The 14,872-nt window shown below is 43.7% G+C and overlaps 1 protein-coding gene across 8 annotated transcripts in view; it reads right to left on the minus strand.

Moving 5' to 3' along the window:
* The window catches only part of PICALM (phosphatidylinositol binding clathrin assembly protein), a 175,341-nt gene that overhangs the window by 42,134 nt on the left and 118,335 nt on the right, over positions 1-14,872 (minus strand). The window contains exon 14 of one of the 8 annotated variants that reach the window (XM_033948931.1): positions 6,891-6,971. The exons of the other annotated variants lie outside the window; for them this stretch is intronic. Within the exon in view, the coding sequence (XP_033804822.1) occupies positions 6,891-6,971 (81 nt within the window). The remainder of the gene's footprint in view (positions 1-6,890; positions 6,972-14,872) is intronic. 8 annotated transcript variants of the gene reach the window in all.

The following is a 14,872-nucleotide window of genomic DNA, read 5'->3' on the forward strand; positions in this document are numbered from 1 at the left end:
TAGCAACGTACTAAATAATGTACCCTTTTCCTTCAGAGCAAACCTTTTCAAATGGGTCATTTTCCAATTGCAAGAAAGTCGATTTGGGCAGGAACTAGGACAAATTATAGTCACACCCATTATTTAAAAAAACAAAAGACCCCCATTACATGCGCAAAAAATTACAGACCAATAGCCAGCATCCCACTATTTACTAAAATATTAGAAGGATTAGTAAATGACGAATTGGTCAAATACTTACAAAAATTTAATATCCTGCACAACTGCCAATCTGGATTTCATTCAGGTCACAGTACAGAAACCATACTAGAATCATTAATTAATCAACTAAACAACCTATTTAGCTTAGGTATCAAGTGCCCTGATTCTCCAACTAGATCTAAGCAGTGCCTTTGATCTGGTAGATCATGATCTACTGTTGGGCTGCTTGAATTAAATTGGAATCACAGGTAATGTACACAAATGGTTCCAGGGTTTCCTGAAAAACAGATCTTATCTAGTATACAGTGCAGGTAAATACTTTCCCCTATGGACAAATTCCTGTGAAGTCCTGAAAGGCTCTCCACTATCACCAACAGTGTTCAATATATATTTAGTCCCTTTGGCTAATTTACTACAAAATCTCAATGTGATATTCTACATCTACGATGATGATATCACTATACTAATACCACTACAATCATTCTCAACAGAACTAAGTATCCTAATCTCAAATATTCTGGGAAAAACAGATAAATGGATTTTGCAGTCAAAATTGAAACACAACCCTGAGAAAACTAAGATCTTTCTTGCTAGCCCCAATGACAAACTCAGGGAAACCTCCATTCAACTCAATGGTCAAAATTTTGAGATAGCAAGTCACATCAAAATCTTGGGAGTTACTCTAGACCAGTGGTCTCAAACTCAAACCCTTTGCGGGGCCACATTTTGGATTTGTAGGTACTTGGAGGGCCGCAGAAAAAAATAGTTAATGTCTTATTAAAGAAATGACAATTTTGCAGGAGGTAAAACTCTTTATAGTTTATAAAACTTTCCTTTAACAGTTAAAAGGAAAGATATATAAACTATAAAGAGTTTTACCTCCTGCAAAATTGTCATTTCTTTAATAAGACATTAACTATTTTTTCTGCGGCACCCACATTTAAAGTTCAATATCTTTTCTTTCTCAAAACTGGCACATTTCAATCACTAAATTGAAAATAAAATCATTTTCCTACCTTTGTTTGGTAATTTCATCAGTCTCTGGTTGCACTTTATTCTTCTGACTGTGCATCCAATACTTCTTCCCTTCTTTCAGCCTCCTGTATGCTTCCTCTCCTCCAGACCTCATTCCCTCCCCCAACTTTTTCTTTCTTTCTCTATGTCTGTCTTTCTCTGATTCCGTGCCCCATTTTTTTGCTTTGTTTCTGGTTCCCTGTCCCCCCTCCTTCTTTCTTTCTTCCTTCCTTCCTCCGTGCCCCATTTTTTGCTTTTTTTTCTGGCTCCCTGTCCCCACCCCACCTTCCTTCTTTTCTTTCTTTCTTCCTTCCTGCCCTCCCCCATGCCACCGCTGCCGCGGAATAGGCTGCTGCCGCTGCCGCTATCGAGAACAGGCCGAGATCTCCCTGCTTCTCTTCTGCATGGGGCCAACTCTCGCTGCCCGACGTCAATTCTAAAGTCGGAAAGGACGTTCCAGGCAGCCAGGCAGCGATTGGCTAGCCAGAACGTCCTCTCGACGTCAGAATTGATGTCTGGCCGTGAGAGTTGGTCGGCCCCGCAGGGAAGAGAAGCAGGGAGATCAAAGAACATGGTGCCGGCCTGATCCCCGATGGCAGCAGTGAGAAGGGAAGGGAAGCAGGTTGGACACCACTGCTCTAGACGAGCTGCGAGCCGCACTCTAGGGAGAACAGTGGACCGCCCCCCCCCTTGGTACGCCACTGGAGCAGCAGCGTGTCTGGCCGGCTCGTTCGTTCAAAGCCACGGGTGGCTCCTTGCAAGATCCGTGCCTGCGTCTGAAGCCTCTCTGATGTTGTGACATCAGAGAGGCTTCCGATGCAGGAGTGGATAGCGCAAGGAGCCGCCAACCCGCGGCTTTGAACGAACGAGCCGGCTCTGCTCCAAAAGGAAGAGAATGATCGCCTCCAGACCGCGGGCCGCAAATAAAACCTGGAGAGCCACATGCGGTCCATGGGCCGCGTGTTTGAGACCGCTGCTCTAGACCAACACCTAACGTTCGAGAAACACACTGACCAACTGACTAAAAAATGCTTCGCTATTTTATGGAAACTAAGAACCATAAAAAAATATTTTGACATGGAGTCCTTTAGAATACTAGTTCAATCCACCATCCTATCTACCTTAGACTATTGTAATATCATATACCTAGGGTCAACCAAGAAAATATTACTAAGACTTTGCCTGGTTCAAAATGCAGCTGTTCGTCTGATCATTGGATTAAAAAAACTTTGACCATGAAATCCCTTTTTACGTGCAACTTCATTGGCTCCCTTTCGAAACTAGAGTTATTTTTAAATTCGGCTGCATTTGTTATAAAGCACTCTTTGGACTACTACCATCATACTTATCCACCCAACTAAAATTATTCTCATCAAATAAGAACCCAAGAAACTCAGGTATGTTTATGTACCCTGCTCTGAAAGCCTGTCGTTTTAAAAGTTTCTTAGATAAAACCTCTGGCTTTTCAAGCGCAAAAAAATGAACTCTTGGCTGTGTCTTCTAATTGCCCAATCCCAATCTTACCTTGAGTTCAGAAAATCGATAAAAAATTATGTTTGGTAAATTTATGCAATGATTTCACATTATATTACATTGTATTTTTTTTTGTATACCGCAATACCACAAGCAGTTCAGAGTGGTTTACAGGGGAAGAGACTGCACATATACAGCGATGTTACACAAAAATATTGTCAAGTACATTGGTAACAAATTTCAATTACATTAGAGTGCCGAGAAAGGGTTGGTAAAACCGGAAAAAGGAATTACATTAGTATGCGAGAGAGGGTTGGTAAAATCGGAAAAAGAAAGAGAAGCAGCATGTATTTCAGTAATATAGCAAGGTAGGAAGGAGTCAGAGAAATTTATCAAAGAGATAGGTTTTGATTGATTTCCTGAAGGATTGGTAGGAGGGAGCATTTGAAATGAGGGTGGTCAGGCAATTATTCCATTTGCCAGCTTGGTATGACAGAGTTCTGTCAAGGAATTTCTTGTAGACACAGCCCTTCAGAGAGGGGAAGGCAAACAAGTAGGCACTACGTGTGCAAGTGGTGCCTGGAAACACAAAGTGGCACGACACGTAAATCGGGGATAAACCTGTTAAGGTTTTGAAGCAAAGGCAGGCGAACTTGAAGATGACCCTTGCTTCCATTGGCAACCAGTGAACTATGTTTCTGTTTCTATGTTTTCTGTAGAACGGGCTTACATGATCTGACTTTTTGAGGCCATAGATGAGGAAGACGGCAGTATTCTGAATGATTCTCAGAAATTTAATGGTTTTCTTGAAGGATCCCAAATATATGATATTGCAGTAATCTAAGGTGCTTAAGATTAGAGACTGGACCAGCAATCGAAAGGAGAGGAAGTCGAAGTAGTGTTTGATAGTATGGAATATCCAGAGGGTGTATCATATTGTACTGCATCATATTGTATTTCACTGTATTGTATTCCACTGAATACTACTGTATTTTGACTTCACTGATATGTCTCAGTTCTCTTGCTGTGAACCGCCCAGAATTTCCGGTTGGGCGGTATATAAGAAAATAAATTATTATTATTATTGGAGTGATTCTACTCATTTTGAAGAAGTATTAATCACTACCCTAGTGTTTTTCCTTTTTGATTATATGCAATTTGTGGGGTAGATGTGAAATGTGTTGGATATTTTTGAATCTCCTGATTAACTGCAAAAAAACCCAAACAGTAGCAGCATTCCATGCCACCAAACCAGGGCTATTAGTGGGTTTCCCCATGTCTGTCTTAACAGCAGACTCTGGATTTTTCCACCAGAAACTTATCTAACCCCTTTTTAAAATCAGCTACATTAACCGCTCTTACTACATCTGGCAACATCTTCCAGAGCTTAACTATTCTCCGAGTGAAAAAATATTTCCTCCTATTGATTTTAAAAGTATTACTCTGCAACTTCTTTGAATGTCCCCTAGTCTTTGTAAACCTTGATGCAGTTTTAGGCTGGAGGTTGTAGCAGCCATTTTGAAATTGTAGTTGGCATGGTAGGCCTGGGCTGTGGGTTGAAGGGACAAAGTGGGAGCTCTTTTGATTCAGGGGTGGAAGAGGAGGAATACTTGAATATAAGCCCTAACTCGAATATAAACTAACATCTCTTTCCTAAAAAGAGAGTAATACTCATCTCGGTTTATATCTGAGTATATATAGTATTTCTCAAGCAACACACTGATCAGAATTTCATAAGTACTGAGATGGCTACCTCTAAAATCAAGGTTCCAAAATGCATAGAAACATGATGGCAGATAAAGACTAAATGCCCCATCCAGTCTGGCCGTCTGCAGCATCCACCACCTCTTCCTCTCCCTAAGAGATCGATCCTACATGCCTGTCCCACGCTTTCTTGAATTCAAACTCAGTCTTTGTCTCTACCATCTCTACTGGGAGACTTTTCCACACATCTACTACCCTTTCTGTAAAAATGAATTTCCTTAGGATTACTCCTGAGCCTATCACCTCTTAACTTAATCTTATGCCTTCTCATTCCAGAGAATCTTTTCAAATGAAAAACTCGCCTCATGCACATTTATGTTGCATAGGTATTTAATGTCTATATCAAATCTCCTCTCTCTTACCTTTCCTCCAAAGTATACGAGAGCTGTTCAAAAGTATCAGACCTTTAATTTTTCTTGCGTAAACACATAAAGCTAGGGAGGCGTGGTTTAGTGCATGTATGTAGGCGACCCTAATGCGCATGCTTGAATTTTTTCCCACCTACAGAAGCTGTCAGTCACCGGCAGACTGCCAATGAGTGAAGAAGTATAAGTGAGCACCGTCTGATTTTCATTTTTGACAAAATGAAACAAAAGTTGAACGCTACTGCATTAAATTTTGTGTAAAGCTTGGCGATTCCCAAGTGGAAACGATCCGCAAGATTCAACAGGCTTTCGGGGACAAAGCAATGGGCACCACACAGATAAAGGAGTGGTACAACCGCTTCAGAGATGGCCACATCAGTGGAGAGTGAAACACATTCTGGTAGGCCCTCAACATCCAGAAATGAGATTGACATTGACCAAGTGAGGACCCTGATAATGCAGGTTCGTCGAAGCACGATCAGAGAACTTTCAGATGAGGCGAATATCAGCATTGGATTCATTCATTCCATTTTGACTGAGGATTTGGGCTTCAGGAGAATTTCAGCGAAGTTCGTGCCAAAGTGCCAACGATCGAGCAGAAGCAACTCCATTTGGAGATCGCAGAGGACATGCTGGAGACTGAACAGTGATCCCAACTTCCTCAGCACAGTCATCACTGGCGATGAGTTCTGGGTTTATAGGTACAACCCAGAAACCAAGTTGATGTCATCACAATAGAAGCATTCAACATCCCCAAAAAAAGCAAGGCAGGTCCGCAGCAATGTTAAAGTCATGCTGACCATCTTCTTTGACTCCAGTGGCGTGGTTCATCACGAGTACGCTTGGAAATAAACAGGAGAAACTGCTTTCACATCAGTGAACAGCAAACAAAAACAACAAAGGTGGCCAATTGATGCTCAGTCTCTTTTATTATGATGGACTCCACACGATCATGTTTCGACCCACAAGGGCCTGCCTTAGTAGTCTTGTGGTAATCAGATAGTACAAAATCCACAAAAAATTTTAAACACATTCTATAGAAAACTGCAGCTCGAGTGAACAGCATCTGCTGCTGCCCGCGGTTAAATGAAATACCTGCCGCGCATAGGAAGTGACATCAGAGGGAGAGCTGATAGGGTCATGAGGAGCAAGTTGTTGACCACCACGAGCAACATAAACTAGAGGTACGGGGGAGGGGAAGGGGGTGCACAGCAAGCGGGATTGGGGAAGGAGCAGGGTTCAAAGATGAGGGTGGGGGGGGGTGCCACCACCCCGGGCGCCTCTCACTATGCCACTGTTTTCTGTATTCCTCTTCTTGAGTTTTTTTTTATATATCACAAATGCCAACCTTTTTGTCTTTATTTTCTCCATCACTAGTTTGGAGAACCATGTTATTTTCTTCACATAAAGGTCAGTAGCCATTTTTATTGCTCCTTTCAGCTTGAACCACTGTTTTTCTACTTTTCTTATGTCCTCCCAACCTATCAGCTCTTTCCTCAGGTACTCTCTCATTTTACTAAAGTTCATTTGTTTGAAATCAAGGACTGAGTTTTGTATGGCCTCCCTCCACTTTAGCTGTTATACAAGAAACCAAACTGTTTGACGATTGCTACTTCCCAAGTGGGCACCACATTCAGTATTGCTTGTTCCTTCCAATTTATCTATCCTAATTCAAGGGACAGCTGCCACATGCTAATACCATTTATTAAATTATCCATGTCTGTTTCACTATCAAAGCAACATCTTACATTTAAGTGTGTCCCTTTGACCTTAAATGCCACTCCCCACCAAACCCACCACCAACACAGCTACACCTTACCTCCTTAGTTTTAGCCATTGTATTTGTATTTGTGGCAATTGTGTTTCTATTTCAATATCTCAAAGCAAGAGATAAAATGATTAGTTTAGTTTACTTACAGATTAAGTTTTCCAGCATGCTCGATATAAATGTTACCAGTAACTTTATCATATTATACACTTTTCTTAAATTTAATTTTCAAAAACTTCTTTACTACACAGTTCTAAAATCAAGATGCCAAGCTGCAAAAGGAAACATCTCATCATACCACCTACCTCCAAATAGACCAGCTACAGTAGAGGGTTCATTATGGAAGTGGGAAGCATTAGAATAAGCTTGAAGACCAGAAAAAGTTTCTAACAAGGTATCAAGAGGTAAGAACAGAAAAGGAATTAAAAAAGTGTTACAGGAAAAAAAGAATCAAAGCTACAGAACTTTCTTATATTTGCAATGAAACATCTAAAATTGTTATTAAAAGAAAAAAAAAAGGCCTTAGACACGTAATATAACATGGATAATTTTATAAAGAATTTTCTACACATAAAGCCTGTCTTATATGCAGAAAAAGGCTTTTACAAAATTTACAGACATCTAGACAGATAAGTGCATGGAAAGAATGCACCTACTATTTCATGCCATCTGCAGTTAGCCATTCACAAGGAATAGTGAGGACAGAGCTGGGATGTACACCCATATATGTGGGTATATATGTAGTGTGCATGCATACATTTACATCTTTTTGGGAGTGGTTGCAAATGTGTAAACACATTTACATACCTCTGGGGCTGATTCTTATCAACTATTGTGTAAAAGGCATATATTTACCTATGCTCTCCTTATAATCTAATATAATAAAACGCTAGGCCGCGCATGCGCACTTCCTATGTGTGTGCCGGTTTTCCGTGAGCTGTAGCGACACATAGGAAGTGCGCATGCGCGGCATACGCTCTGTCCTACTCCCTGTTGAAAGACGCAGCGTCTCCCTTACAGTAACTTTGCCATCGCCGTCTCTCCGCTCTCTCTCTTCCTCCACCCCCCCCCCCCCCCCCCCGAGGCGGATGTCGACTTGTCCTGCTCCCTGTTGAAAGACGCAGCATCTCCCTTACAGTAACTTTGCCATCGCTGCCTCTCCGCTCTCTCTCTTCCTCCCCCCCGAGGCGGATGTCGACCGCGGCAGCCAAACCCGGCTTTTAAGCTGGGCACTGCTTCACCTGCGGCACGGCGGCCCAAGTCGGATGTCGGCCGCCTCCTTCCCTCCCCCCCAACCCGGGCAGAGGCGCAGCCGACAAACCTACCCGGAGCCGGAAACGAAATGCCGAGGTCATCTTGCTGTGGGAGGGGCGGATGGGAGGATCAATGGCGTCGGATGCACGGTGGCGGGGGAAGATGGAAACAAGCTGATCACCGGTTCTACTGCACAGGGGGGGATGGGAGGGGGGTACAAATTTAAAGATGCTGCTCATTGGGTCTACTACACAGGGGGATGGGAGGGAGGCAGGCAGGCTGGCTTCGGGGTGGGGTTGGGTCAAAGTCTGGAAAGCAGTGAGGGGGACATAGGAAGGAGGCACTGGGGGCCACTAAGGACATAGGAAGGGGCAGTGAGGGCACTAAGGACACAGGACAGAGGCACTGGGGACACTAAGGACACGGAAAGGAGGCACTGGGGGCACTAAGGACACAGGACAGATGCACTGGGGGCACTAAGGACATGGGAAGGAGGCACTGAGGCCACTAAGGACATGGGAAGGAAGAACTGGGGTACTAAGGACATAGGAGGCATTGAGGGCACTAAGGACATAGGATGGGACAGTATGGACATAGGAAGAGGGCCACTGAGAGACAGACAGGCATGGCACAACAGAGAAATACAGAGACAGAAAGAAAGATAGACAGGGGGCCAGGGAGAGACACAGACAGAAAGAATGACACACAGACAACATCCAAGGAGAAAGAGACAAAGAAAAAAAACAACCCCAAAATAGATGTCTACTCTAGCACCCGTTAATGTAACGTGCTAAAATACTAGTATCACAATAATCCTGATACCAAAGAAATTGCTCCCATCCTCTTTATTATTAATAACTAGTCTTATAGCCTGTTACATTAACAGGTGCTAGAATATGTGTGTCTGTCTATTTCTTTCTCTCTCTCTCCTTAGCCGCTTTCTGTATTTCTGTCTGTCTTTCTTTTTCCTTGGCTGTCCTCCACCACCCTTTGCCTGATTCCCCTGTCCATTCTCCCTTCCTTTTACCTCCCCTGTGTCCACCAACACCCCTTCACTGCTCTCCTTATCCAGCAGCAGCCCTTCTCCCTTTGTTTTACCTACCCCCTGTCCAGCAGCACCTCTTTCCTTCTCCCCCTGTCCAGCAGTAGGCCTCCCTTCCTTTTTCTTCACCCCCCCTGTCCATCAGCACCTCTTTCCTGCTCCCCCTCAGGTGCTAGAATATGTCTGTCCGTCTTTCTTTCTGTGTCTCTCCCTGCCCCCTGTCTCTTTCTTCCTTTCTGTCTGTCTCCTTCCCGCTTTCTATCTTTCTTTCTATCTCTCTCCCTCCCGCTGTCTGTTTTTCTTTCTGTCTGTCTATCTCTCTCTCTCTGGCCCCTCGTCTGTCTGTCTTTCTTTCTGTCTCTCTCCCTGCCCACTGTCTTTCATTCTTGTGCGCTGCCTGCCTATCTTTCTATGATCACAGATCAAGCAGGTAGGAGTGCGCATGCGCGCTTAGGGTTTATTATTAGTGATTTGCATTTTTTTAAACTCTTTTATGGGTGACTAATGTTGGGGTTTTTTTTTAGCATTTCACATATTATACAGTCCAAAATAAGGTCAGAACACCTCTTGGCCACCTCTGCCCACCTTCATTATTTAATTTCACTACCAAAACATTTAAACTGCTTAAAATCTGTCTCCCCCAAAGCAAACTCCCCTGCCCCCCAGCACACCCCTCCCCCCAAGCAAAGCAAGTTCGCTCCCTGACCCCCTATCCCTCTCCCCCCTTCCCTGTGCTGCAGCATTTCCCTCCCCCCTTCCCTGTGCAGCAGCATTTCCCTCCCCCCTTCCCTGTGCAGCAGCAGCATTCCCTCCCCCTCCACTTCCCTGTGCAGTACGCGGGGCCAGTTCTGAACGTCGGGTGCCATGGGCGGTGCTCAGGGCTTTCCTCTTTGTTGGTTTGCTGGTCCTTGGAGCTGCTTGCAGGGCTACAGGCGTAGCGGGGGATCCCCTGTTTTTGCAGCATCGGATCCAGTGCTTCGGTCGGCCGTCTAAGCCCCGTGTGCATCATTGGCCTGGAGGAGCCGATCGGGGTGGGGCTCCTATGCGCGATTCCAAGGTCGGCTGCATGAGAGTTTAGAGGTATGTGTGAGCAGCGGGCGTAGAGCTTCGGGTGGGGAAGGTCTGGTCTCTGATCCAGCAGTAGTCGGGTCGCTGATGCTGGCCTCCTCTCACTGTGTCCCCGCGCCGTCTATGCGTGCCGTGTGTGAGGCCGCCAGTCCTGCCTCCTTTTTCTGCAGTTTGTATCTCCCGCCGCTACTGTCGGCTGGCTCAGCCCAGCTCTGCCTTACACGGAAAAAAACCTGGCAGCCGCCACTCCACACCATCGTGCGGGCCTGAAACCGACAGCCGAGGGCGTCCTGGACTCCTTTGTGGTGCATGTGCACTCTTGCCGCCACAGCACGACAGATCAGGGAACACGTGGCGAGAGTGCGCATGCACGCGTAGCATTTTATTATTATAGATGGTCCTCAGTGGTATCACTCAAAGGCTTGCCTTTAAGCTTTACACACCTATCTTAGATTGCCGACCTTGTCATCCTGATCAATAAACCTCCATCCTTCAAAAAAGGCTGCATCTTTTTTTCACACCTCCTATCACCCAACTACTATGGCCAATGAGCAAAGCCTCTGGATTAAATCACTTTCATCCATTCAACCTCTGCAGGCAAATTCAAACTGAAAATCCATTGCTGTTCCTTATAATTTAACATCATTACATTACATTAGGGACTTCTATTCCGCCTATACCTTGCAGTTCAAAGCGGATTACAAAAGAGCTAACTGGACATTTCCAGTGAAGTTACAACAGTATTGGTTGTTGGTTTTTTTTTTTTTGGTTACAAGGGAGGAGAGGTAGCTGGATTAATTCTGGAAGAGCTTGCAAATTGGATATTAAATTGACTACGTTACTGTGTGATATAACAAATAGATTACAGTTAGAGTACAAATAAGATTACTTTACATTTCAAGGATCTGAATACTTGGTTGGTGTTTTGGGGAGGAAGAGATTATTTAAGTGGAGGTTTTGGAGGAGAATTTATCTAGGAGGAGGGGGAAGGGTTGGGTTAAGATATCTGGATAAATTTTTTGAAAAGTAGTTTTGATTTCTTTTTGAAAAGTTTTGAAGTCGCCCGTTGCCGTCAACAGGTTGGAGATGGAGTGGTTAAGTTTTGCTGCTTGCATCGCCAGAAGGTTATCAAACATCTTTTTGCGCTGAGTGCCCTTGAGTGGAGGGAAGGCAAAAGGGTTTGGAGTTCTTCTTTGTCTTAAGGTGAGGATCTGGTTTAGGCGGTTGTTTAGATAGGGGGGGGCGGAGCCGTTTAATGCTTTGAATAATAGACAGTAGAATTTGAATTGAATTCGTGCTTGCATAGGTAGCCAGTGAGAGTCTAGGAAGGCAGTTGTAATATGATCATATTTTCTCAGGGAGTAGATCAGTCTGAGGGCAGTGTTTTGGATAGTCTGAAGTTGTCCTTGCAATATGACAACCTGTCCACCATACAATAACCTGATCACTTGTCATCTTATATCTAACACTCATTATGTCATTTGTCCAACCAATGTTAGAACACTCAAGCCCCCTTGGTCCGAGTGACTATAAGGAATTTGTGTTCATTTAACCTCAAACTATCTGGGTGTCTGTTCCTTCCTACACAAATCCTATTGCAAGAGCTTAAAAGTATATACACTATATTTTCACTAGTGATAGATCAGATTATTGTAGGGTGGGAGGGTGGTCATAGAGAGAATGTTAAATTATAAGGAACAGCAGTGGATTTTCAGTTTGAATGCAGAGGTTGAATGGATAAGTGACCTAATCCAGAGAGATTGCTCATTGGCTATAATAGTCAGGTGACAGGAAGTGATACTTTAAAAAGAAGAGAAAAAAAGCCAAGGCCATTTTTGAAGGGTGGAGGTGTGTCCGTCAGGATGGCCAGGTTGGCAAGCTAAGGAATTCTTTAAGTTAAAAATTTTAAAGAATAAGGGGATCGGACTAGGTATACTGCTTTTTCTGGGTGTGGTTACAATCAAAGTGGTTTACTACAGGTACTTATTTTGGTACTAGGGGTAATGAAGTGTTAAGTGACTTGCCCAGAATCACAGGAAAGCTGCAGTAGGAATCAAAATCACAACCTCAAGGGCTGAGGCAGCTGCTCTAACTAATAGGGTACTATGTGAGTTTTCTAGCATTTTAATATTAGGCATTTTTTTCAGGGGATTCCTTGACACAGCCTATAAGGTGAAATATGTTGGATGCAGCCCCCAAATCTACTGAATGAGAGGCTTGAGAATCTTCATGATAAGTGAGTATTTAATTATGATATTCAATATTTTTGAATAAGAAAAACATTAAGACATGCTAACATGTAAGAAAATAATAAAAGTTATCATCAATTAGAAAGAATATTAGACCTATGGTAAAGTAGATATGTAAACCTTAAAGGTGATGAAGAGTTGAACCTTGAGTGACACCACTGAGGTCCATTATCAATAATAAAAAAATAAATTAAAAATTAAAAAAAAGAGGCGGGAAGGAGCCATTTCTTTGGTACCCTAGAATTATTGCTGTATAGGCATTCCTAAATTTTATAACACAGGCACATTTCTAGAGAACACTCAATGAAAGAACTTTGGATTTAATTTCAACAATCTGCTTTACAACAGCCTTCTGACAACACATCATGCTTATAACAAACAAACATAAAATCCATTTCTAAACCTTTCATTTCTACGCAGCTTACAAAAGATTAGCTAGAAATACACAATTGATAATAGTTAGGAGACTAGAAACCCAAGAACTTTGGAAAATAAATGGTTATGTTAGGCATTTTCTACCTGTTTCTAAGGATTTTGGTTGGTCTTTCTTGTTTAGGGGTCAGGGCCATTTCTTGTGGCATTCCCTTTCTAGTCCGATACTCAACTTTGGTTAGGTACATTGGTTTTGTCTGTTTTCCCCAGTATAAATTTATTATTGTATACCACCTTGTTGTCTGCTTTTCAAAAGGCAGTTGGATCAAGTCAATTACATCTATACTTGATAAAATTTATGAATCATAAGAAAAATGTTTCTCAAGACAGTCCTACACTAGCCAGTCTTGTTTTCAGAACATCCACCAAGAATATGCATGGGAAAGAATTTCATAACACTGCAAGTGCATGAAAATCCATCTCAAGCATATTCATTATGATTATTTCAAAGTTTTTTTTATTTCAGTTCATTACTTTGTAAACCACTTTGAGTTAAACTCTGTTCAAGGAAGGTATATTTAAGCACATATACAACACAATACTCTGAAAATCAGACTGGCTAGAGCAGTGTTTCTCAAAACGCAGTACGCGTACCCCAGGGGGGTATGTGGGCTGGCCGCTGCCCAGGATCTCTTCCTGCCCACCGCTGAATCCACTACTGCTGTCGCAGATTCCTCCCTGCCTTCCCACTCGCTACATCCCCTCGACCCCTGAAGCGATCCCTGCTACCCAACACTCTCCATCCCCCCCACCCCCCGCAATTCTGGGCAGGGAGAGGCCAGGCATGTGCAGGGACTGCACATGGCCGGCCAACAATCCTTCCTTTGATTCTGACATTGGAGAGAAGGTTCTGGGCCAGTCAATCACTGCCTAGCTGGCCCGGAACTTTCTCTCCGACGTCAGAATTGACATCGGAGGGAAGACCACATGCAGTCCCTGCAAGCACCTGGCCTCTCCCTGCCCAGAATTGCAGCGGGGGTGGGGGGATGTAGAGTGGCAGGTGGCAGGGTCGGCTTCAGGGGGGTGGAGGGGGTGCAGCGGGCGGGGAGGCAGGGATCGGCGCCTTCAGCGGGGGGCAGGCAGGCTTCGGTGCAGGTCAGCTTTGGGGAGGGAGGAAGGGAGATGTATGGGCGGTGCAACTTAATTTTGGGACAAAGGATGGAAGGCAGTGAGGGGGAGGGGCACAAACTCAACAGACAAAGAAAGGGAGCATGAACATGAGACACAGAATGGAGAGAGGAAGGGGGCACTAACTTGAGATATATGAGGGAGGGAATAGAACAGGAGAATTGTTGGGAATGAGTGTGAGTGAGAGATGGTGCACATGGGGAAAGGAAGAAAGGAAAATTGGGCAGAGAGAGAGAAGTGAAATAGAGATGCATGGGGAATAGAAGGATGAGAGGGAGAAATGTTGAATATGGTGGTGGTGGAGGGACCAGAGGGACAGATTGAAGGGGATGCAAGGGGGAGGAATGTTGGATATAGTGATGGAGAGAGAGATGTGGCATGATGTTGGAGAAGAGAGTGATAGAATGAGAACTGGGCATGGAGCTGGTGGGCAGTGGTGAAAAATGCTACACATGATCTGGGGGATGAGAGAGACAGAAATGTTGGATGTGGCAGTAGAGGGGGTGGAGAGATGCCTGAATCTCTCAAGACAAATGGACAGGGAGAGAGAGAGGTGCCAATAGGGGTGGAGGAGAGAGGAAGAAAAGTTGGACTCAAGGAGGGACAGAGAGAAAGATATGTTGGTTGGGGAATGGAATGAGGTCTGGAGGAGAGGAAGCATGCAGGAGGCAGAAAGAAAGAAATATTGGATGCAGTCTGAAGGAAGTGCAACCAGAGACTCATGAAATCACCAGACAAAGGTAGGAAAAATGATTTTATTTTCAATTTAGTGATCAAAATGTGTCAGTTTTGAGAATTTATATCTGCTGTTTATATTTTGTTCTATATTTGTCTATTTTTCTATAGTTGTTACTGATTGCATATTTTAAAGTCATCTGCCTTGACCTCTTTGAAACCCCCCAAATATAAATAATTAACATTTTCTGTGCGTACAGTGTGCTTTGTGTTTTGTTTTGTTTTTAATTTTGTGATTACCATTATGTATTAATAATATTATATTGTGTGTATATGAAAAATGGATGGAAGAAATTGCGTTACAATTAGTACTATTATTATGGGGATGGAGTCAGGGGCGTCAATTGGGTGGGTCTGGAGCGGAGCTTGGGTGGGTATT

Source organism: Geotrypetes seraphini, chromosome 6, assembly GCF_902459505.1.
Source record: "Geotrypetes seraphini chromosome 6, aGeoSer1.1, whole genome shotgun sequence".
In the NCBI taxonomy this organism is placed as follows: domain Eukaryota; kingdom Metazoa; phylum Chordata; class Amphibia; order Gymnophiona; family Dermophiidae; genus Geotrypetes; species Geotrypetes seraphini.